At 46.5% G+C, this 23,844-nt stretch overlaps 1 protein-coding gene across 1 annotated transcript; it reads right to left on the bottom strand.

Moving 5' to 3' along the window:
- LOC144169324 (sister chromatid cohesion protein DCC1) lies at positions 1 to 23,708 on the bottom strand. The gene is made up of 12 exons (XM_077698415.1): positions 23,582 to 23,708; positions 23,185 to 23,346; positions 16,718 to 16,880; positions 13,030 to 13,170; positions 12,857 to 12,947; positions 10,870 to 11,008; positions 9,691 to 9,737; positions 8,018 to 8,094; positions 7,253 to 7,330; positions 4,552 to 4,637; positions 1,171 to 1,233; positions 1 to 558 (listed from the first exon to the last, which is right to left on the bottom strand). The coding sequence occupies exons 1-12, from the start codon at positions 23,683 to 23,685 to the stop codon at positions 447 to 449; spliced, it is 1,263 nt and encodes a 420-aa protein (XP_077554541.1). The 5' UTR covers positions 23,686 to 23,708; the 3' UTR covers positions 1 to 446.
- Between the last annotated feature and the right edge of the window lie 136 nt (positions 23,709 to 23,844).

Genomic DNA, 23,844 nt, shown 5'->3' with positions numbered 1-23,844 from the left:
TACTGGAGGTATGTGAATGTTTATTCTTAATACTTCTGTGGGTGGTTGAACCCCTGCAGACATTTTTTTGTTTATTTGAGTTTGTTTGTCGAAATGGTGCATATTTTTAAAACAGGCAAGAAAATGTTGGGCAAATAGCCGAAGGTAGTGGAGGCCCATATATGAATGTGTTGGCAGCAAAAATATGAATACAATCTATACGCAAGTTTGTATTTTAAGCAAAACAATTAGCAAACAAGGGAACTGTCTAACATTTATGAATCAAAAAGAGCACTTGTGGCATCAAACTACTATTAGCAACATGGTTTCACGCCGTTTAAATGAGCTTTCCGTGCACGTACAGCCAAAGCAACAAGCTTGCGCTGTTTCATGGCACAATGTCTAAAGCTAGCAACGCCGTGTTTAATCCGGGGGCTGCATCCTGCTTTGGAAATGACCAGGAGGTGCTATCTGATGGGGCGCTTGGTAGAGTACGTCCGCACACCATCCCGCATTGCAGCCCTTGCGTGCTTCATGAGGAGGGAGTTGACATCGCCCTTCAGGCCAACACAGAGGTCCCTGAAATCGGGAGAAAAAAACAAATGAAAGGCATTATTCATTGTTTTCAGCTGTTAAAGGGACAGTAAAGGAGAAGAAGAGGTTAGCCTACTTCAGTAGATTGTTGTGTGTAGTTTACAAATAATGAATAAAACGTATACAAAAAGGTGTCGCCATATCCTACCATTTTCCAACTTGTGGTATGACGATATCACATCACGTGAAAGCGAATTCGCATAGCTCGTTGCAAGAAAGCGTCGACATTTAAGTATTCCAGTCATTCAACAATGTACCTGGAAGTCATGGTAAACACTTTCTATGCCTGCCGCTGGAACTGTGTTACCCTTTTTTTTTTTTTTTTGATGCTCAGAGACACTCGACAAAAAATGCTAAGAGGGAAACGAGAGTAGTAGCACCACTTTTGATGAAGGAAAGAAAGTGCTTTTCATTGCTAAACAAATGGCAAGACTCGTACTAGGTCCTGCCTTCACATTTAACTTGTCTATACCATGTCTTTATTAATAACACTACGAGTATGATACAACACAGACGAGGAAAGATGAGGCTACTTGCTCTGATGAGGGCAAGCCCAAGAGAGAGCTACAAGTGAAGATGATGCAACACACAACTTACTCAATGTAGGGCCGGATCTCGTCAAGTGTCCATCGCTCTTTGGTCCTGAATAAGGTCTCAAACCTATGCAACGAAACAAGGATGCATTCACTGTTATACACCCATGTGGCTTGAAGACCACCTAATATGTGATAACATTTCCCATTGACCCCTTACCAAAAAAATTTCAATCCTAAATGATGAACGAGGAAACATTTTGCTGAAAGATATTAATGTCCAAATACTATGCACTGCCATGTAAGGGCAGGTCAAGTTAAAATAAGCAAACAGTGGTGCCATCCTTGTGGGCAATAATCTGCACAGTGTTTGAAGTGCTGAGCACTTTAGGGGCCTGGCTTGTCGTCGTCGCTCGTACGGGGTCACCGTATCTAGCCACCGCAGTCACGTGGCCCGAGTGGAAAAGGCCCTGCAGCGAGCAATGAGGGCGGTCGAGGAGATCCTCGAGGGCATCAGCCTGAGATGCTCACCGAGCAAGTCCGAACTGCTGCTGTACAGACCCAAGGAAGGCCCGTGCGCCGAGAAAAGAAGAGGACGAGAAGAAATCACGGTCTACGCCAAAGACGGCTCGACGATCCTTAGGGTGTCAGACATCCGCTTCCCAGACATGCTCATCAACGAACGCGGAAGCATGGTGGCACAGGTCGTCGGCAAGGCGGCCAACCTCATCAGCCCGATGAAGAGAGTGTCCAACAGAAAGAGGGGGCTACTCAAGGAGAACCTCGCGAGACTCTTACACTCCTTCGTAATGAGCCACATCACGTACGTGACCGCATTCCACAGGTGGAACAGTGGTGAGAAGAATAAGCTGGAGGTGATCATCCAAAAGGCATACAAGGTGGCCATTGGGGTACCCGAGTTTACAGGCACAGGGAGACTGCTCAGCCTAGACATCCACAACACCCTAGAAGAAGCCATTAAAGCTTAGAGAATGGTGCAGTTGGAGCAACAACCAAGGCAGGAAGGAGAATCCTGGAAGTGCTGGGGCCCCAATGCTACGGGCAGTAGGGAGTCAAGACGCCGATACTGGATGACACCAGGGGCAAGATCCCGGTGGACGTGATCCCGCAGAGCGTGCACCCAGAGTACAACGACAGCAGACGAAAAGCAAGGGCCAAGGCGCTGGCAGAACTACACCCCGGAGATGCGGGAGCCTGCTACGCAGATGCAGCCGAGTACGAGAACGGAGGCGGTTTCGCTGTGGCTGTAGTTGACGCTGAAGGCAACACCAAGGCAGCAGCCAGTGCGAAGAGCTACAAATCCGAAGCTGGGGAAGTGGCCATAGCACTGGCCATAGCACAAGACCCAGGGTGCAGCGCTGTGCTCAGCGACTCAAGGCAAGTGGTCAGAAACTTCACACGAAGAAGGGTCTCCCATGCTGCGGAGAAGATCCTGAGAAAAGCGGCAAGAATCTAGGAAAAGGAGAGAGAGAGAAAGAGAGAAAACTTGTATTGCCGCAAGGGCTAATTCGGGAGAGGGTGTTAATCAAGTGGTTCCCGGCACACACAGAAAAGGTGTCGGACGTCAGTGCAAACTACAACGAAACTGCACACGCCCGGGCGTGCGAACTAACAGGCTGTGCGGGGCCGAGTAGCGAATGCCCCTGGCACAGCACGCCAAACAGAACGACCAGCTACAACGGAATCACCGAGGCCTATAGAAGACTCGCATGAATTGCGCTCCCACCGCCCTCCAACAGGCTTAGCAGACAGCCGGCAGCTCCAGACGAGAACGGTCATGAGCCTGTCCCTAATGCACAAAATGTACTCCGGGACGCACCCAGACGACAAGTGCAGTGTGTGTCGTAAAGTCACACAACTCTCAAGAACATCTTCTGGGACTGTCTCAACTTCCCGGAAGAATCCACGATAGGAAGACTGCCGCCCGCCTCAGAGGAGGCGAAGCAGTCCGAGCACCTCCAACTCCAAACCGTCCAGCAGGTCATGAAGGCACTGAACAGGCAGGAGCCCGAGCGACCTAATGACAGGAAGCGGGGCTCTGTCTGGCCTGGGCCTCGCGGCAATGGTGAGGGCGACTCCAGCCAAGTCTGAAGTCTTGGTGTAAGTAAGCCTTAATAAAAGTTAACGCAGGCCCAATAAAAGTTTTTCCAATCCAATCCAGAAATGTGGCTTCGAAAAGATCACCACTTCACCTGCTTGGGACCGAACCTGGGACCCTTGCATAACGAAGCTGATGTCAATCCCACTGCGCCACACAGGCACACATTACTCATATCCAAAGTGTTGAGGGTGATCTTTGCTTTGCACTGCGCCTTTGCTATGCCGTTGCTAGGCCGCAAATAAGTACACAATATAAAATAAGACAAAAATTGTTAACTATTGCATTAATTACCCCAAATTAATTTAAAAATCAATACTGTGTCTCTTTATAGGCCTTTTCAGAGGCTGCGGTGCACTCTCTTGACTACTTTTGGTATCAACGCCAGGCTGATACTGAAACCAGTCAAGAGAGGGCACCACAGTTCCTTTGGCAAATCACTGCTCTGCACTTGACAGCCTCCATGTTGAGTGGAACTGCTTTTGTTTTTCACTTGCAGTTTTTCATTTGTTTTACCCATTCTTTTAGCTACACAATTTACAGTGCACAAGACTGTACTCATTTAATCTGACATTTTGCTTGCTTTTCTTAATGGCTATGCTGGAAAAGGTGTCGATCAACTTAAAAATGTAAGGGAAAGCTTTGGCACCTGAAGAAATTGGGGAGTTGTCAGGGCTATTCCGAAAAAGCTCATCAAGTAGGGGAAAATTACTAGAGATGCAAGAATTTAGGAAATTTTCGAACACCAGACGAATACTGTTTACAATTCGATTTGTTGCATACTTTTACCATGTGATGTATTTGAGTGCCCGCCGCAGTGGCTGAGTGGCTAAGGCCTTGTGTTGCCGAGTGCAAAGATGCTGGTTCAATTTCGGACGTTTCTTTGATGGTGATGAAAACTAAACACCTGTGTGTTGAAATTTCGGTGCATGTTAAAGAATTGCTGGTTGTCTGAATTAGAAAAAAAAGAAAGAAAACAGGTTACTAATTATATTTTGACCAAGAACAGTTTGGTGAAGGCCTTGCTGTGCTGTCACCATGCGTTTTCCTGCTGAGAGTACAAGTGCAGAAAGGCTGTTGGAAAGTACCTAGCACTTGATTTGAGGTTCTAAAACCAGTGGCAGTCCAAAACCTGCAGGTGATTTCAATTTGCCACACCAAGCGAGGTGCAATGCTCAAGGAATCCACCACACACTGACATTGCAACCGCATGTTCACTGCTGTCTTAGCACACACACACTCTCTGTGCTATAAGAGTACTGTCTCGTATAGGTGTTGTGAAAACTAAAGGTGGGGGCCTGCAGTGCCCACTACTCTCTTCATCACCTTTCATTTGCTTCATCGGACAGGTCCCACTTGTCAAACAGGTAGATGCAGTGAGGCGTGGACGTCCTGTCTGTCAGGGCCATCCCCTGCACACATAAGGATTGCAAAGCACAGCGAGGAAGCCTCACTTTAATGAGCTTTAAGTGGCAATAAAAGCGGGTGGGCACAAAATGGAATGAGCGTTTAAAGGAGCACTGACACGAAAATTTTATTTTACACTTTTATTGCTTTTATTGATGCTTAATGGCCTGGCGAACCTGAAACAGCACTCCAAATACTTTAGCGCGCGATAGTTAATTACATTGAACGGCCTGAAAATCGTTTGTTTCAAATTCCCGCGCTTTCATCCCGAACGGCGCATATGACAGATGACGGCGCCTGACCTCACCGCTTTGTGCGGACGTCACCGGCGCCCGCTTGAGAGGGTGTTGCGCCTGCTCGCCGCTCGTGGGGCCGCGCGCATGAAGTGACGTCACGAGCTTTTGACGAGTGCTGCCGCGTCACTTCTTTTGGCTCTCCCTGGATGATGTCACGCTGATGTCCATTTGCTGAGTGCCGCTCCGCGCGTTGCTCCGTCGGCGCGATAAATGAGATCCAATTAAACTATGTTCTTCGCATCTCAGGCCGCTCATATTTCACCCAGGGTATTCTGTTGAGTGAAGGAAGCAAACTGTGCAATAATATCAACGCCGAAAATTGGTGTCAGTGCTCCTTTAAACCGTATTTACAGTCACATTGCATTTATCACTGTCCACAACTTCCACACAGGTGCTCAGTGCTGTGAAAAACAATAGATTTTGCTGAAGGTTGTTGAAACTCCTATTGGAAATATGAATCCCATTCCAAATCTACGATTTTGGTGTAAATACAGCATTAGGTTCAGCTGATGTAGACTCTGTGAATCCTTAAATTTGATGAAGCATTTCAATTTAAAAGTGATGTTGAGATGGCAAAGGGGACAGTGATACTGTCACCAATATGTATAGTACGTTTGTTAGGTTCACATGAAGCTTGTTTGCACTAAATGCAGTGGTGTCCTTGCAAGAAGTGCAACAAAAGTGTGCCCATCCAAACAGAGTGCTTCGATAATTACTCTAGGTAGAATCGGTCTGCACAACCTTTATCTCACATAAATATAAACTGCAAACTGTAACACTGGGGTGACAGCCTTGTTAGAGCTAGTACGTTAAGTTGTGATAAAACATTTTTTATTTCTTTCTGCACAGCAAACTTGTCATCTACAATTGCGACCTAGTCAGGACAGAAGTACCAAGGTTCTCTCAAAGCAAAAGTAGGGGGTAAACAAACAAAGTATCTAGCACAAATATTCAATACAAGTGCGAATGCAATTGCTTCAAGACATTCTGCTGCTGGTTTCACCACCGCTGCTTGCTGTAGTTGGTCCCGGCAGTGTTTCATAATTGAAGAAAATGCTGGTGCCATTATATTTCCTTTGTGCACGTTTACTTTTTTAAACGACGGAGAACAATGGCACAAAACATTGGATTACCCAATCTCTAAATAGTGGGGTCAATCATTACGTACAGTAGAATCTCGATGATACGAATCTCGCGGGACCGCGAAAAATATTCGTATCATCCGAAATTCGTATGAACCAACACACACCAAAAAATTGAGCGCTGAAAAAAGTCTTCGTTTATTTATTTTCTTACTTTAGCATAAACAAATCCGTGATTTTTTCTGCTTTTTTTTAAACCCCCACGTCACAAAGCAGTCCTTTCTGGAGCGCGTAACGCTTCGCCTAGCTTCGCGCTTGTCTCCTCACTCCCGGTGTCCAAGCTCGCTACACGCCGCAACAGTCAAGCGTGAACCGCATGGGGCGTTTTTGCACGCGATTCGCACGCCTCGGCTTTGCGCGCGCTGTATTTTCACGGCCGCATTGACGATTTCGCGCCCGCGGTATCTCCTACCTCGGTCAGAAAAAGACGCTGACGACTTGCGGAACACTCGAGACAGCCCGCCCGCTCCGCCCGAAATGTTTAGGCTTAGCACTCCGGCAGATATTTTATGGGCACTTTCACTAGCGGCGCGGATGGTGTTTTAAAGTACCGTTTTCGCCAACGTTATCAGCTCCTTTACTGCACAAGAAACTTCGTGTCTGCCTTGAGCGGCATTTTAAAGAGCGGCTAGAAGCAGCTCGCTCAAGCGGCCGTGCCACTTCGCGGCCGAAGCCGCCGCCATGATGCCGCCGCCGGCCGTGGCGCGCGCAGCGTGCGAGAGGTTTCGCGGCGCGCATGGGGCGTGCGGGGCGCGTTTTCGCGAGCAGAAAACAACAGCCCGGCCGTTTCTGGAGAAAGAAGAGTCACAAATGGGGAGAGAGAGCCGTCACTTGCTTGTTCGGCAGTCGGAAGCCTCGCCGGCTCGTTCGTATCATCCGCCGGGCCGCGCAGGTCCGTTCGTAACAGCCGAAATTTTTCCCATTGCAAACAATGCAATTTTGCCGGGGCTTTTCAGAAATTCGTATCATCCCGAAATTCGTATCACCCAGAATCGTATCATCGAGATTCTACTGTATATTAAAACAGATTGTTGGGCAAGTTGTGCATACTTGTTTAAAAAACTAACTAGAGCTCGATAAACCCGCCAGAAGAAGCACGACAGGACAACAGTTTGTCCCGTCCTGCTTCTGCGTCGTGTTTATCATGCTCTAGTATTTTTATTATGGACATGCATGCATTACCTCTAGCTGCTTGAGATCCGCTTGCACCCCCAAGGGAACACTGTTTTGCCAGACTTCCAGGAACTCGGCCAGGTTGAACTGCAGGGGAGGGCAGCACTGTAGAGTGCACTGTAGCCACTGCCATTTTGTCAAAGTGTGTCCTGTACCTCATTTATTGCTCTTGCATGTTTCACGAATGACGCTTGACCAACTGGCACGCAGCTGTGTTTGATGTCACATTGCACAAAAGCCATTAATCGAAGCAGGTGCTAACGCACACTAAAACTCTCATCACAAGTGCCTCCTAGTATTTCGAAATGGGGCTCAGAACGACCACATATGAGGGACGTTGAAGGTTTCAGACGTTGAAAACGAAATTTGAAAAGGAAGATGAAGATGGTTTGACCACTTGCGAGCAGAAACGGCTGCATTAAGAAAGCATAAAAGTTGAAATCAAAACATTGCCAAGCGGGAAAAAACATGACGGAACAGTTTGAGAAGGGCCTCAGGGTCAAAGGCCTCAAGATGGAACAGGTCACTTGTACAAATTGACAACATTCATTCCAAACAGCAACTGCAGTAAAAAGAAATGAAATAAAAAATTAAGCTGCATGACAAAAAATGTTCTCCTGAAACCAGGTGCCTTGCCTTACAATAGGACAAAGCTGGCTGCACAATGTCAGATACTTTGCAGGGTGCACGGGACGGAGAGTTTGTTAGCTTGTTTTGAATGCGTGCGCAAAACTGTGTAACAGCTACAGGCGAGAAAGGTGTTCATTCACAAACCTTTTCAACACTCCGGAGAAGCACTTCAGCCGTTGTCTTGGCAATGGCGTCCCCGTTCAGGCTGTAGAACTCGTCGTCTGCAGTTGCGTAACAAAGGAAATGCAGACACCAAAATAGCGCCCACAAGGCAGAGACACAAGATTGAGCTTCTCCAGAGTTGGGGAAAGTGAATCGTGGGGTTCATGCACAGAAGACGCATTGATTCCAGAAGTGCAACGTATGTATCGTGCCTTCCGTTCACGGTGGCAATGGAATGCGTACCCAGCTGCAACTTCTGTCTCGTGTTGCAATATTAAATCTATCATAGTTTTTAAAATCGTGATTTTGCAAGAATGTAACTGCCAGAACAAACAAAAAAAAATAATAAAATTCATCTGGACAAAGGGCTGAGAACAAAACTGCATGCTTGGATTTCTGCCTATTGTATTGCTGCTGGCAGGGGACATCCCCAACTATAAGTGGTGGTTCTAACTACATTAAGTGCCCACTTCACATTTGTTTCTGCATTATTGCTCTATGAAAGAAAATTTCAGGATATCTCTTTGTTGCTCCAACCGCGAGATGCATGGTGTCAAGCAAAAAAAAAGTGCAGTCACCCTATCTAGCTTGGCATATCAAGACTACTCTGGTAGACATCTGTGAGACTGTTAGCATCCAGTTAAAGTTCTCATGTACATTTAACCAACTGGTAAGAGAACTTTTTACATCTGAGTTTACGTGCTGTTAACCTTCATTTGTGCCATCGAAAAAACTTCACCAAGCAACTCTGCTACAGTTTGAAATTAGAATTTGAGTTGTGCAAATATCAAAGCCGGGACTGTGAATCAAATCGAATATTTTGGAATATGAACAGTACTACTGAGTGACTGCAAACCGAATATTTTTCAGTACGAACGTCTTTGTTTTAATGCTTAAAAAGCCTCTAAAACATAGCTGCAAAAAAGAGATAACTTAGGCAGACAGGATTCAACACATCCAAGTGTTCATGTAGTACAAGCCCTTGATGAGGAATGATACTGGAAATTGAAAAATAACTAAGACAAGATGGCGAAGCAACGGAACAAAAATGTGGCATACATTGCTATCAAGAAATGCAGGTTCCTTGACATGCCCTGAATACAGGAAGTATGTTTGACTGGGTGCAGTACTTGCAGGCATTCAAAAGAGGCATGCATAGCATACTATGCTATGGTGATGATGGCCTTAATGCAAGCCAACAAGTAATATCTTTTTATTCCTTACTCATCCAACTATGGTGACAGGAAACTTTTTTCTGGCTCATAAATTTTACACAAGTAGCCTTCCACTTCAGCTAACGCACTCCGGAATCAGCATACACCAGTTACGTGTGAGGCTTAGGTGTGTTTGTAACGCACTTGTAATGCCAACGCCAAATAAAGTTTGATTTCATTTGTTAAGGTTTTTGGCGTCGTGCAAAAAAGTCAACCCTAAGGGCAGGCCATGCAGTGAAGCTTCAAAGTTTGCATGTTGTGCGGCAGAGCCAACTTTTATTGCTTTTTATTCATATGTATTTCGAATATCCAGAAACTTAGAATACACTCGTAATGGTAAAAATGCGCTGCGAATCAAACCGAATAGTAAGCACTCTTCGCGAAGTGTTCGAAGTTTCGAATATTCGCACACCTAATTTAAAATGAATCCCTATGTCCTACCATTGTTGGGGATGGTGCACCTTCGGAAGACTTCCGCAACAATTTCCCTGCAAGAAAAAAGGTTGATGCACAATAAGAATGGAATGGCCTTTCTACGCACAACAAAAATTTTAACTCAAGGTGCTAGCCCCAATCATTTGATGCAAACCTGTTTGACGTAATTTTTGGCAGCAACTATAGTTACAACACATTACTGAAGACTAGCTACCTTTCTTGGTGAGCTGTACCTACAATGCAGTTATTGTATTACACAATAGCCGTGAAGGGTTACACTGTTAGTCAACTTAATTTATATGCAGTGGGCAGTCATAAAAACTGGAAGGAAAGCTTGGAAAGTGATTTCTTCAGAGGACGTGAATGAAACTTGGCGAAATTCGTGCCGAACGCACGATGCACTCTAAATTAAATAGGTCCCTGTAGGGCCAATTCTACCCAATGTAAAGCCCTAGCTTCAACAATCGTCCCTGTCATCAATGGAGTGCCAGCCGTGTGTCAGCCATCTCATACGGATCTGCACAAAGAACAATTAACGTAAATTAATCAACCCAAGACTGCTCTTTAGTACATCTTGCAATTTGTTCACCAAGAGAGAAAAGCTCTCAGACTGAAATTGTCATGTCGGCTAATCTTGAGGCAAAAGTTTTCTGACTAAATTTTAGTACTTTCACGCAACCCCGTAAGAAAAGCTACATAGAGATAGTGCCATATGTAGTGAACCTTGTGTTTGCTTCTAACAGCACCAACCAATCCCACAGGCCAGGAGGTGACGCTCCTCAGAGTAATCATTCAGTAAAGTGCAGAAAATGACTCAAGGTTTTGAACGCCACTTCGGTAACTATTTGTTCTTATCAAATGCAACTTGCATTAAACTTGGCATATTTGTTTTTCTTCCACAGCAATCCTTTAATTGAAGCAAAGTTGCATGCTGTCTTCATGATCCCTTTACTAGAAAATTGTGCACACTATTCCATATTTTTCGTAGTGTCAGCTAATACAAAAAACTCACAACACTTAGAGGCTAGTTTGAAATCGCAGTTGCCACAAAAAGACTGCCACGTTTACCCCATCACAATCTCATTTAACAGGTTTTAGAGACGCTTTTGCACGCGCAAAAAAGGGTGCACCAACCTAGCAGCCATTGTAACTGAAAGACTGCAGCATTTGATTCACTACACTTGCCTCGGTTCCAACTCGGAGACCCTGTCGACCACTTCCCCGGCAGGTATCTTGCCCAGAGGCAGAGACTCGGACTCAATCAAGTTGACGATGAAGTTTTGGACACGGTACAGGTATTCAATGTCCAGCAGCCTGTAGAAACCTGGATTTGGACATTCAGGCAATTAGACAAAAGCTATGCCACAAGATATGGATTCTGCTTAGAACCGTGAGAGAAACAGAGCAAGAACAATCGTACACACCAAAGTGGAGATGGTGAAATTGACAACTGGTTTCACTCTAAACAGGTGAGAACATATATATACACTACAAATAGCATGTAGAAAATGAAGCAGGGTGAGCAGCGTGCTACCGTAATGTGACCTCCAACTAGACAAATGTCTCGTGTTGCCGACTTTAGTAATTTCATTACAATTTAAACAACACTGAACTTTCCTGTGGTCCTTCGTTCACTGTGTTTTATGAATTGAGAGGTGCCAAGGCCCCATGGCTAACTTGCCCAGAGTTGCTCACTAATCGTCTCTGTCAAGTTCATTTATTAAGCCAAAAACTCTTCCGTTACAATACTTATCGTTTGACATGAACACTCACACCACGCACGATTTACCTCTACCCTGACAGCAAAACATCACTTTCACACAGGATATGAGTGGGAAAAAACAACTAATAATATGCTGCACAATGCAAAAAAAAAAAAAAAAAAGAAAAAAAAAACAGAAGGATGCCACACAGGCTTCTATTTGCATTTTACATGATGCCAGTGTTTACAAAACATCTGAACAGCAACTTTTAATGCATTATAAGTACCAATCTAATAACCCGTGATAAAACTTTTCCCCCAGCATCCATGACAATTAAACACAGGGTTCGTACAGGATTCAAATACAAGAATTCAAGGATATTCAAGGACTTTCACGGCCCTGTCAAGGTATTTCTAAGGGTGCAGGGGAGAACATGTACCAAACTGTTCTACTACTGTTCTGCCCACACGCAAAACATTTGCTTCTTTACATTACAAAAAAAAAAAAGGCCTTGAGGAAAATCTCTGTGGAACAACTCCACCCTTTGGAAGTGGTCAAATTTAGTGCCACCCGCAATAATAATCCAAGAGCTTTACAAAAAACAAGCCATTTTGAACCTCCTCGAGCTCTGCAAATTTTCTAAATACACAGCCTCGGATAGGGACGAACATAACTTAATACCTCCTGCCATTGTCATCCCCTAAATGTCTGTTCATCAACAAAAGGAGGGGGGTGGGGGAGGTCTCTGACTTCCCGCCATCATACATGTAAAAATATTCCACCAAAGCTTAGGAGCCAGATGCTCAGTGTTCTCACATTCACATTCAGTCTTGCTTATCTGTGCTCCTTTTTATGTCATTCTGGGGTGTCAGCACTGTTCATTTTCGAAACGTAGTGGGGCACAAGAGATATGCAAAATGAATAGCAGGACGAGGCAATGCAGAAAGCATCGAACATGGGAAGGGGACCTATTTTAATTCCTCCTCGTCCGATGCGGGGATTTCATTCTGTACGAGCCCTTGCATAAAGCAGCTTGCCTGTACTGTCAAGCTGGCTTGAAATTGTAAAAGCATGTTTTTGATGGGGAGTGTGCAGGGCCACAATGATAAGCCATAAAAATCAGGTCACATATCCGGGCCTCTTCGTTATTGCCCAAAGAATTCAAGGGTTTTCGAGGAGAAGGAAAAAATTCAAGGCTTTCAAGGCCCTTGAAAACTGAATTCTCAATTTCAAGGGTTTTCAAGGTTTTCAAGGACCTGTACGAACCCTGAACAGTGCAGTGTACATGCAGACATATTACAAATCCTCCTGCACTATTTTTGAACACCAAGACATATTGGGGAATTAAACATGACACCTACAGCAAGGTGCAAACTGTGTGCGTCACGTTTGATTCTCCTGTTGCATCTTAGCGCTTAAAACATACAGGACAAGGAGATACCTTAGCAAGGCATACAAGCACTCCTTACCATCAATTTCAACCACAGGAAGCTCCTCGATGACCTGCCTCAGTTCAGCTTCGCTTGCCTGCACCCTCTCCATGATGCTTCCTAAAGTGTACTGGGAAAACATTTGCGCGAGAAGTTTTAGCAGGACCAACGGCTGGACCAGTATTAGCTGCGCATAAAGGAGAGTACGGCACCTTCGGAGCGTCTTCGCTGTCACCGTTGTAATGGTCATGCTCTGGGCCCCTGTAGGGGTTTTGACGAAGTAGCTCCAGCAGTTTTCTTAGCCTAGGGGGGCACCGACGGAGTTCCAGATAGCTGTGGAAGGTCTGGCGAACCTGCACAGTGCAGATATGAACTTAAACATAGCATGGAGATGACGAGAATTGGGTAAGAAAGCAGAAGGAAGCAGAGTCAATGGTCGTGCTTTCAAATGTGGAGGTTTTTTTTTAACCAAAAAGAGTCTCAACAAAAGGGTTCTGTACATAAGTGATCAAAAACACATTACATGCAGGAAATTACATTACATTAGGAACAGTTGTCACTCATTTAAGTAAATCCAAGACTTACACTATTCCTTTTTTTTTTTTAGTTTGGGCCATACCTCCTGACCAATATTTTACACTTTGGGGAAAGAAAGAACAGTGCAAATAAAAACAATGAAATATAGGCAGTATTCGTTGAATAGTTTAGCTGTCAATTTCTTCGCTTGGCAACACTGGAAACGGCCACAGACATGGCCGATGCACCATGGACATGGTGCGGCTTGGGCCACTGTGCCCGCACGCCCAAAAACACCGGCGTGCGTCGTCTGCTCCGTTTCAACCCGATTCATAACGGTGGTGTCAACATAGATGTTTTTAATCGTGCTCACATGGACTCGAGGCAATACTTCGTGTTCGTTGAGGTAGAGTTTGTTAACGTGCAACACAGTCATGTGCTTAGCACGGACAAGTACCGCCATCCCGCGGAGCCCGACGTAACGAGTGACGGCACACTCTCACAGCTGCCTGCATGCACACCTCGCCAGTGAATACAAGCAATAGAATTCACCGTTACATTTGCGCTGTAGAATTCTGTAAAGGGTGCTTTACTGCAAGCATATTCTTAATAGGGGAAAGCCAACTTCACGGGGGCAGACGTGGCAGGACTGAATGAAAAACAAAAGCAAGCTCTATAAGAGCGGTTCAAGACAAAACATGGCTGGTGTTGTTCATAAACAAAATGCTCACCGCATTTCAACGCAATACAAAAGCATGTCTCAAGGGCAAAACATCGACACTGATGCACAGGAGCTCAGATGCAAATGAACATGGGATGCAACTCCAGCAACAGAGTAATTGAAAATGTGTAAAGGACAGGTGAGCGAATTATAAAATTCCAGCTCAAATTGAATTTCAGTCGAGCATTGCAAATAGCAGCAAAAAAATTAGTGCATAAAATCAAAGTATTGCTCAACTACTACACACCCACACTGCTAAAGGAAACAAATATAATTTCCTTCACTGAACGGTTGTTTGCACAGGTAAGTTGACTTAGATATAGCACATTAGGCTCATCAGCCTGTGGCCACAATTAAAAATAGCTTTTGCCATTAAAAGAAACTTTGTATATTACAGGTTTCGAATTATTCATAAAATTGAACATTAGAAATTCGACCTTCGAATTGAATTATACGCACAGTCATTCTGTTGAGATTCAGAACTCACATTTAGACATGCCTAGTATCTTTAGAACAAAACCCTCGTCTGTGAGAAGTTTAATAAAGTCAGCTTAAGGAACCAACTAATAACAACCAACACATTAGTATTAGTTGTCGCCTACAACTCTGAAGCACCTAACATGCCAATTTCACTATAAATCTCCTTGTGTTCTTTTTGAATCTTTTTGAAGAGTAACCTCCCGGTTATTCATTTAGGGAAATACCTGTGCCCATGACCTTGTAAAAGCACTCCTTCAAGTGAAAAGTCCATAAACAAATCATGAAGTTTCTCTGTGGTTGCACAGTTTCACTTAATGTCAGTACGTCATGAACAGGCAGTGAGTGCCTTTCTTGTAAAAACCTACTATAGAATTGCACTACAGGAACGGTAAAAAAAATCTGCAATGCAGTGATTTTAAAATGGCTACTAAACTTATTGGCTAATCATATTTAGGGAGACCAGACAGTTTTTCCCATAAATGTCTCATTTTTAGTGGGTAAATAAAATGAATGGTACGTTTGCTTGCTACAGAAGTAATTTCACACGATATGCTCATTATAAACACTTAATTCCTCAAAAAAAAAAAAAAAAAGAAACTAGAATCTGTTTCTGACCTCACTTAATTTAGTTTTAAATTAATGTAGTCTGACTGCGCACCAGAGCACTGAACTATTTATGTGCCCCAGGAATTGACCGCTCCATGCAGTGATATTTTAGATGGAATTTATGTGGTTTACCTCAAAGTCTTACTTTTTGCTTTCTGCGCCTCCTTTTTCCGTCTTTTGAGACGTCCCCCTGAGGAGTCTGGTCGCCTAATGTGTCACATTTAAAAGTTTCCAACACTATGATTAGAAATGTTTTCATTGTTGCACTTTTTTCCAGAGCATTCCTACCAGTTGACCGACGCATCATTTTCACAATGTGTTAGGGAAAAAAGTTGTTACTATGAGGGTGCATGATAAGATACATCATCCCAGATGCCACAACTAGTTTCCATTTTTCAGCGATTCGAAGATTCAGCTTTTGCCATGTAACAAGGCCATATATCTCACTTGAATACTTGCTCACGTAAAATGTTGCTACAAATTTGCCCTTCATCTTACACAAAGCTTCAAGAAGACAAATACAACTTTGTTCAGTATGGCAGAACAAGCCTTCGTTAACTCACTCAGTTCTACTTTAGCCACGAAAGATGTTTTTTTTACCACAAAAATGCAGTAGATATATAGAAAAACTCTCATATCTCGAACCAGAGTGACGCAACGTGAGCAGGAGTGATGTAATTAATATAGGTCAACACTAAAAATCTGCAGAAATCCAGAGAATTGTCTACTAATACGTAGCGTTCTCATGCCATTTGTCTAGAGTGCGAGTTCTTTACGGCCTAAGTTACTGTTCGACCAATCATCTCCATTTACACTATTACAACTAATAAAGGTAAAACTTGCATGAAATTTGCATTTTTGTGAATTGCAGAGCATTATACAGTTCGCCATTTCCGCTATTTTTTTATATTTTTCTTATTTTCTGTTTTTTTTTTTAATTCTGTTCAACCAATTTTCTCTATTTACACTAGTACTATAACAAATAAAGGTGAAACTTCGTTGAAATGTGCATTTTTGTGGAAATGCAGGGCATCATACGGTTCACCGTTCTCGCTATTTTTTTTATATTTTTCTTATTTTTGGTTTTTAAAATTTCTGTTAGACAAATCATCTCCAATTACGCTATTATAATGGTGGAACTTCTGCGAAATCTGCGTTATTGTGAAAATGCAGACTGTGACAGGGTCCTGGCTGTGGGGGTACTCGGCAAAGGATGCCATGCATTACAACATAGTTTGCAGTGTGTTAACTGCCCATTAGCATTCAAGTGATGAGATCAAGCAGGGCTAGAGGCCCCACTACAATCATGTGCCCAGTTATGGGTCTTGGCGTTGGTTTAAAATAGTAGCCGCAAATTGCATAAATAAGTTTCTGTGATTGGCTGGGGAACCACCACTGGTTCATCTGTCGTCCTCAATATCTCTGTTATTTGTTCAAAATTTGCAATAAAATTGATATCGTCATTGTCGCGACAAAGCAGTCTTCGTCAATAAAACAAAGTTGTATTTTGTCTTCATGGCCCTTTTGAGGTATTCCCGCAGTGTCTTGGGTACTCAAAAAGTGGTCTGAGGACATGCCTCACTCGGGCGAATTTCCTGGCGGTCAGCTCCCGCCTCCGAAGAGAGGAGAAGGCCCGGCACAAGGAGCAGCGAGTTGGAGATGTCGGCCTCGCGGACTTCAAACGTGCGGTCGCTTGTGCAGATCACGGCTGGGGCATCTTCATCTCCACGAAAGACGAGCCTGGCCCAGGAGGGTGGGTGAACATTACCTCAGGACGTACATTGGTTAGAAAAGACATTTATGTGATAGAAGACTGACGCACGATTTGAATGCCAGGCATGGCATCGCAAGCAGGAGTGATGATGCCAAAGATACAGTTACTACTTCAGGTGACATCAGCGCCATGCAGTGCTCTGACCTAGTGACAGGCTCAGGGGGTCATGTGGCATTTATTGGTCTCATCAGGGCACAAAGCGATGCGTTTCGGCAGCTGATTTTATTCTCCAGACAACTTTACTTTAGCGGTCCGACTAAAGTCAATTAATGAGTTGACTACACATGAGCACCTAGTAATTTCTTTTTGTCTTCTGAGTGCCACTCAAAGCGTGGATTGTGGAGTTATTAAGTGCCATTGATTTGTGTTTGTTTCCCCCTGGTTTTCTCTTTTTACATTAAAAGAGAGCAGTACTGCAGTAATAGGTGTTTTATGACTGTGCAGGATTCCTCACACCTCAACAGAGAAAACTCACTAAGGCTATATTAGAAGCCAGCGTGTCTTCGAATAATTTAGGCTGTTGGTGGGGAGTTCATCGGAGCCAGGTCTTAGCCAGGTCATTTCCTCTCCAGGATGACCCCTCCAAGGCATCCTGGTTGGGCTAACTGGTCTCTGGGGTTCTCCCTGGGCCAGAGAAATCTCCGAAGATTTTCTCTCCGCAAGAAAACCCACACGCTGGTCAGCGGCATACGTGTAAGTAAAGTAACAAATGATTTGCATCTTGAAAATGACACTGTCAATTTTGGCGTTTTTACTGCCATGCAATAAAACTCTGACAGGATAGATTTTGGTACACCTAGACAGACCTAGCACCAAGTATAACTTTTCTAGAACGAGCCACTACTAGAGTAGCAGCCAGTTCCAGGAACATTTAAGGTCGTTCAACAATAATTTGCGGCCTAAAGGTTTTGTGAGTTATATTTTATCCAAGCTCTGCCTAGGCTAGGCATGCAGTCAAATCAAAGTAGAATCTGAGCGTCGCCGCTACGAATGCCACCTTACAATCTATTCAGCTGGGGAACCAATTGAAACCAGGTTTATGAACACTCATCATCCCATCTGAATAGAACACGACCCACAGCCAGAAAAAGAGATGCACAATAATCTTTTAGGCTTGACACATCAAGGTCCATATATGTGAAATGCCTAAAGCACCTAGTTGAACATGCAAGTGCTTGCACAGACCCAAAAGAGATGGCAATTTTTAGTGTCACTTTCTTTCTGCGCGGGGTATGTACGCTGAGAAGCGGTCTGGCAACCCACCCAGGTTTTGCAACAAGACTGCCTCGCAGTGAGGGACTACCTCTAATTTCCGTTGGCGCGTATCTAGCCTAGCGCTGAAACCAACCCTCAGCAGCCATGGAAGGTGTGGATGGCCTGACGATGGTGAGGTGCAAGAAGTGCGGCTGCCGGAAGGTTTCACATGTGGAGTGTGCACAATGATGAAACAGTCCGGAAAAGTATTTCAAGAAAACCGGCTTCAGGAAAGGGTATCCGAATTGGAGGAGCAGGTACGGCGAGCGGACGCTGAGCAGACCCTGGTAGCCCAGCTTGTTTGCAGGGTGGAGTTGTTAGAGAACAAGCTTGCGGCAAGGGTGACCAATGAGGCGGAGTCACGGAAGCAGCAGAAGCAGGAGACTGAACCTGGTGTGGGAAGCCAAGAGGAGACCAGCAGTCGCATGGTCATTCCTGTGCTGAGTCAGGGGGGACCTCCGCAGGAGCTGATTGAACGGGCAAAAGAGGAGACTCCAATGGAGGCAGATGGAGTGGACGGAACAGGGACACCGCAGAGGAAATCGCGGAAGTGCAAGAGATTTCTTTCCCAGAATGGGAGGCTCAGGATGAGCGGACGAACAAGGGTTCGAAACCCCTGACCAACGAGAAAGTCCAGAAATTGAGAAGAGAGTCAGAGCTGGGAGGACGGACAGTTCCCCCTTCCAAAGGCTGCCGAGTGCAGCAAATGAGACCTCCGGAAAAGATTACGAGAGAAGTCATAAAGGCGGGGGATGGAAATGTGGGCTGTTTTGCCAAGGCACTCATCCAAAGGCTTGGGGATAACAATAGTGCGGAGTATTTGTACCGGAGGGGTGCCACGGTGGACCACATACATCAGTTCATCGGGGTGTACGAGAAGCAAGCCAGAAAGGTGCCCCGCACTTTTGTGGTACACGTTTGCCTGGAGGAAGTTTTGAAGGGAGAGGCAGAAAGGTTGGGAGCGAAACTTGGGGAGGCGTGGGCAGGCAAGGGTTTTGACCTTATCGTCTGCTCGATCCCCGAGATTACTGGTCGAGGAAGGACCTTACTGGCGGATCTGGTGCTAGCGAACGAGCGTCTACAGATACTTTGTGCGACAGTGGGAGCACGTTTCCTTGACCTGGCAAAAGTACTAGGTCCACAGATCTCGCAGCAGATGATGGGCAGTACTCTGGGGACGGGGTGCACCACGTGGCAGGGGCAATAGCCGAAGCCGTAGCCTCTTTTTTAGGATGAGACACCAAAAAGGGATTCCACGAGGGTCAAGGAAGGAAGCAGACAGAGTGCAACCCAGCCTGGAGGCTTTCTGGGAAGCGGTGGAACTGCTTGTGAGGAGCCATTGCCAAGGACGCTTCCAAAGGAAGAACGGAAGGGGCGGGGCTCAAGAGGCCGCAGTCACAAGAAGAGCAGGAAGCACAGGGGCTGTGTAAAGGTGGCCTTCTTGAACATGCAGGGGGGCTGCACCCATCGCAAGTGGGAGGAAATTTTACAAACGATGGACAGAGAGAGACTCACCATGTATGCTGTAGTGGAGACCCACCTCCTGGTCATCACGCCTTTGTTGAGAGGGATGCAACAGGGAGGATGGCGAAAGGAAAGGGGGAGGTGTCGGAGTTCTTTTCCCGCCCAACCAAGGATGGACAAGAGTGAGAGGGTGCTGTAAGGAACATCTGTGGATGACTGGTCCTCTGGTGGGGTGACAGACAGCGGTGGGGATGGTGTACATGTGGACCGGAAGAGTGGCGCAGGAGAGGAACAGAGAGTTGTGGGAGTGCCTTCGGGAGGACATACGTCAGCTACGGAGGGATTACCAAATACTCCTTATCAGAGATTTCAATGCTCGTGTAAAAGGGTTGCACAGGAGCACGGAGGTGCACATGGACGCGAATGGTCGTGAACTGCTGGGGGTAGTGGATACCTTTGGCTTGGTGGTGTGCAACTGGCACAACAAGTGTGACGGCTGCACCACTTGGTCTTCAGGTGGTCGGAGCTCTGCATTGATTACGCAGCTCCTGCATTAATTATGCGGCCATGTCTCCGATGTTGTACGAGCACCTCACGCGAATGCGTATAGATGAGGACGGACGGCACAGTGTGGCGAGTGACCATAAGAGATTGGTGCTAGAATTCGGCGGGCACATCTCACGTCAACGCCTGGTGGGCACACAGAAGAAATTCTTGACAGAACCTGAGATTGACCGGATCAAGGAGCAGCTGGAGGCAAGGCCGGCAATGGAGTATGATGAACTAGTTGAACGGGTGCACAACGAGGTGGAGAAGGGAAAAGGGAAGGTTGGTGGACGTCGGAAGCACTGCCTTAAGAGATGGTGGGATGTGGAGGTCCGGCAAGTGATAGCTGAAAGGAAGGAAGCGTGCCGAGCCCATCGAAGGGCGGTCACGGCGCGCGCCCCAGACGAAGTGCGGAGCCAGCTGTGGGTGACATAGAGAGGCAAGAAGAACACCGCAGCAACAGTGATTCAAAAAAAGATTCGGGAGGTGGACAAACGTTTCCTGGCCAATATGAAGAAAAGTGGCCGTGACGCATCGAGGAAGTTTTGGAGATATGTGCGCAACAGTCACAGACATGCCTCACCCCAGCGACCGTTGTGCGACCTGTTTTCTCAACAGCCTCTCTCCAGCGAGGAGTGCATGAATCATATTGAGGAACGGGTCATGGAGGCATTTAGGCATGATACAGCTGTGGAGGTCTCACGGAGAGCACCTGTGTACCAGGAACAAGAGGTGCAAGATACAGAGGAGTGGCTGGGCTCAGTGGGACCGGCGGAGTTAGACCATATCATTGCACAGATAAAGGCTGGCACGGCGAGCGGTTGGGATGGGTTTCCGGCATCAGTTCTGAAGAATTTGGGCCCTGACCAACGGCGAGAGCTACGTGGTATCCTCAGCAGAGTGCTGGAGACGGGAAGGTTACCCAAGGACTGGTGCTGGGGACGGATGTTGTTCCTATACAAAGGAGCTGGAAAAAGGAGCAACTTCGCCTCATGCCGCCCAATCACGGTGACGCCGGTGCTCTACAGAATGTACGCACAGGTCCTTCGCCAAAGGATCCAGGCGTCGGTGGAGAGAGAAGGCCTGCCTGGAGAACTCCAAAATCGCTTCCGTCGGAGACGCTGCATAGAGGACAATCTCTTCATCCTCACCCAGTGCGTGGAGCTGGCCAGGGCTGAGGGACGGCAGTTGTGGGCAGCCTTCCTAGACCTAGAGAAGGCCTATGACATGGTCCAGCACGCTATGCTCTGGGACGTGCTGCTCACCAAGGGTCCCCCGTGGAGGTTGTTAGACCGCTGCAGGTTTTGTACACCGACACCGAGGTGGTGGTGGAGTGGCAAGGCTCCTACTCTAGACCAGTGCCCATTGGGACAGGACTGAGACAGGGGTGCCCACTGTCCCCCTTGCTCTTCATGCTCTTGTTGGGTGATCTGGAGATGGACTTAGAGGGGAGTGAAAGTGGTTTCGACGTATCGTACATGGAGGATGGACGGACAGTCAACCAGCGCCTCCCAGGCCTGATGTACGCAGACGACATCGTGGTGACAGCGGGCTCTCGGGAGGAGTTGCAAGAGCTCCTGGATCGGTGCACAGGACAGGGCAAATGTTTGGGACTGGGGTTTAGTGCCCATAAATGTGCGGTACTTTGATTGGGGGTAGGACGGAGGAGAGGGAGGGATGGAGCATGTGATGCTACAGGACAAGGCACTACCGTATGCATCCTCATACAAGTACCTTGGAGTTGTTTTCTCGACGGAGGCAGACTATCTGTCAAGATACGAACGGCTGCTACGAGACAAAGCGCGGAGAGGACAGAATGTGTTGAAGGCCAGGGTTCTGTGATCCTTCAACCGTATGGAGGTGATCTGAAGGTTGTGGAAGGCGGCAATGGTTCCGGGCCTGACATACGCCGGCGCGGTTCTGTGCTCCTCTGCGGTCACGAGAAAGAGAGAGTCGGTCACGCCGCCAGAGGGAGGTGGGAAGGCTGGCCCTGGGATCGCACCGCACTACACTGAACGAGGCGGTGCAGGGCGACATGGGGTGGTCATCTTTCGCGGCCCGGGAGGCGACAGCAAATCTCTCATTCGAAATGCGAGCTTGGACCTTGGGGGAGACAAACTGGGTCCACTGAGTGCGTCAATGTCTTCTTTTCACGGCACAGTCCACGCGCTGGACGAAACGAGTGCGCACATTGTCGATAAAGTATGGAGCGCCACTACCAGCCCTGTGTAACCTAAAGGACACAACCATGACAAGGGCCAAGGTACGCGAGCACGTGTCACAGGTGGAAACCCAGCAGTGGGCCGGCAGGGCCGCAGCCAAGCCAGTGCTACATTTCTATGTCGCCCACAAGACAGATACGTTGTGAAGGCTTCTATGACATTGCAAGTGGGAGTGGTCTTCTGTTTGAAGCGCGATCTGGGACGCTGCGAACAAGGCGGTGGAAGGTGTCATGTGGGACGGCGGAGAGCGCCATCTGTGAACTCTGCATTGAAGAAGAGGAGTCGGTAGAACACGTCAAGCTGGAGCACGCAGCTGGAGCCCCAACAGCCCAGTGAGGTGTCACTGGAGCAGGCATTGGGGTCCGGACAGACTGAGCCGTCAGTGCCGGGACGCGGTGGCCACTAGTAATGGACGTGATCGAGAAGCAGTGACGGCCATCATCGACCGGAATAAGTGTAGACTGGAGGTGTGGAGGAGCCGAACAATAGTGTGGGTGGGAAACACTAGGGGTGGGGGGATAGGTGCAGAAGTGTAACCAACCTGCTATATGACACTTACCGGTTTTCTCGGGGAGTGTAAACCCGTTTCAAAGGGGTATAGCTACAGATCCAATCCAATTAGCCAGGTGGGCTTAAACACCGAATGCGTCTGGTAGAGATCAGGGACGCAATGCACCACATAAATTTACTCTCAGCAAATAACGCCAGTGAGGTTGCCGCAATATTCGTTTGCCATGTTTATAACAGTGAAGAGCAAGTTATTGCAGCGGGAAGAAGTACAAACCTGTCACCCTCGCGTATCGTCTTCAGCAGCTCTTTGTCGACCTCAAGCAGCCTGAGTGTCGTCTGGTCTTCTTCTGCAAACCACAGCGACTGGGCAACAGGTTGCAAGTCGCTCCGGTCCAACTTCGCCCGCTCCAAGAACGTTTGCACCTCTTCCTCAGTCCTTGAAGGGAAAATAGATCGTTAATATTTTTTTAAAGTGGTACAAACAACTTTGTAGGCCCAAACGTAAAGACTCCCAACGCCTCCAGTGCACGATCCCAGTGTAGCCCCACATCTTAGCAGACGACTAACTGCACTTTTTACGAAAGAATTGGCTGCAGGGCCTTGTACTCTAAAGTACCTATACATATAGTCAGCTTCTTAATAGCTAAATAAGTAATTAAACGTCACGTTACCTAATCATGGCGAGTGACGCTGGTTTAACATGTAAATATTGCAGTAAAAAGCGCGACAAGTGCAACCAGAGCGACGAATAAAAAGCGCGCGAAATAATTATCATTGCTGCCAGATTTATAACGTGTTCTGCCAACCTTAAACAAAAACTCACAAAAAGTATTCGCGCATTTTAAACCAGAGAGCGTTATACAATTTTTTTATACTGTTAATATTTTTAAGGTGCCTATTAGTTTAGAAATTCCTGCAAAATACAGAAACGAAA

The sequence above is a fragment of the Haemaphysalis longicornis genome, unplaced genomic scaffold (genome assembly GCF_048455015.1).
Source record: "Haemaphysalis longicornis isolate Haplotype H1 unplaced genomic scaffold, Haemaphysalis longicornis Haplotype H1 scaffold_2, whole genome shotgun sequence".
Taxonomy (NCBI): Eukaryota; Metazoa; Arthropoda; class Arachnida; order Ixodida; family Ixodidae; genus Haemaphysalis; species Haemaphysalis longicornis.
The sequence above is the reverse complement of the archived record's forward strand: the minus strand, read 5'-3'. Positions and strand labels throughout refer to the sequence as shown.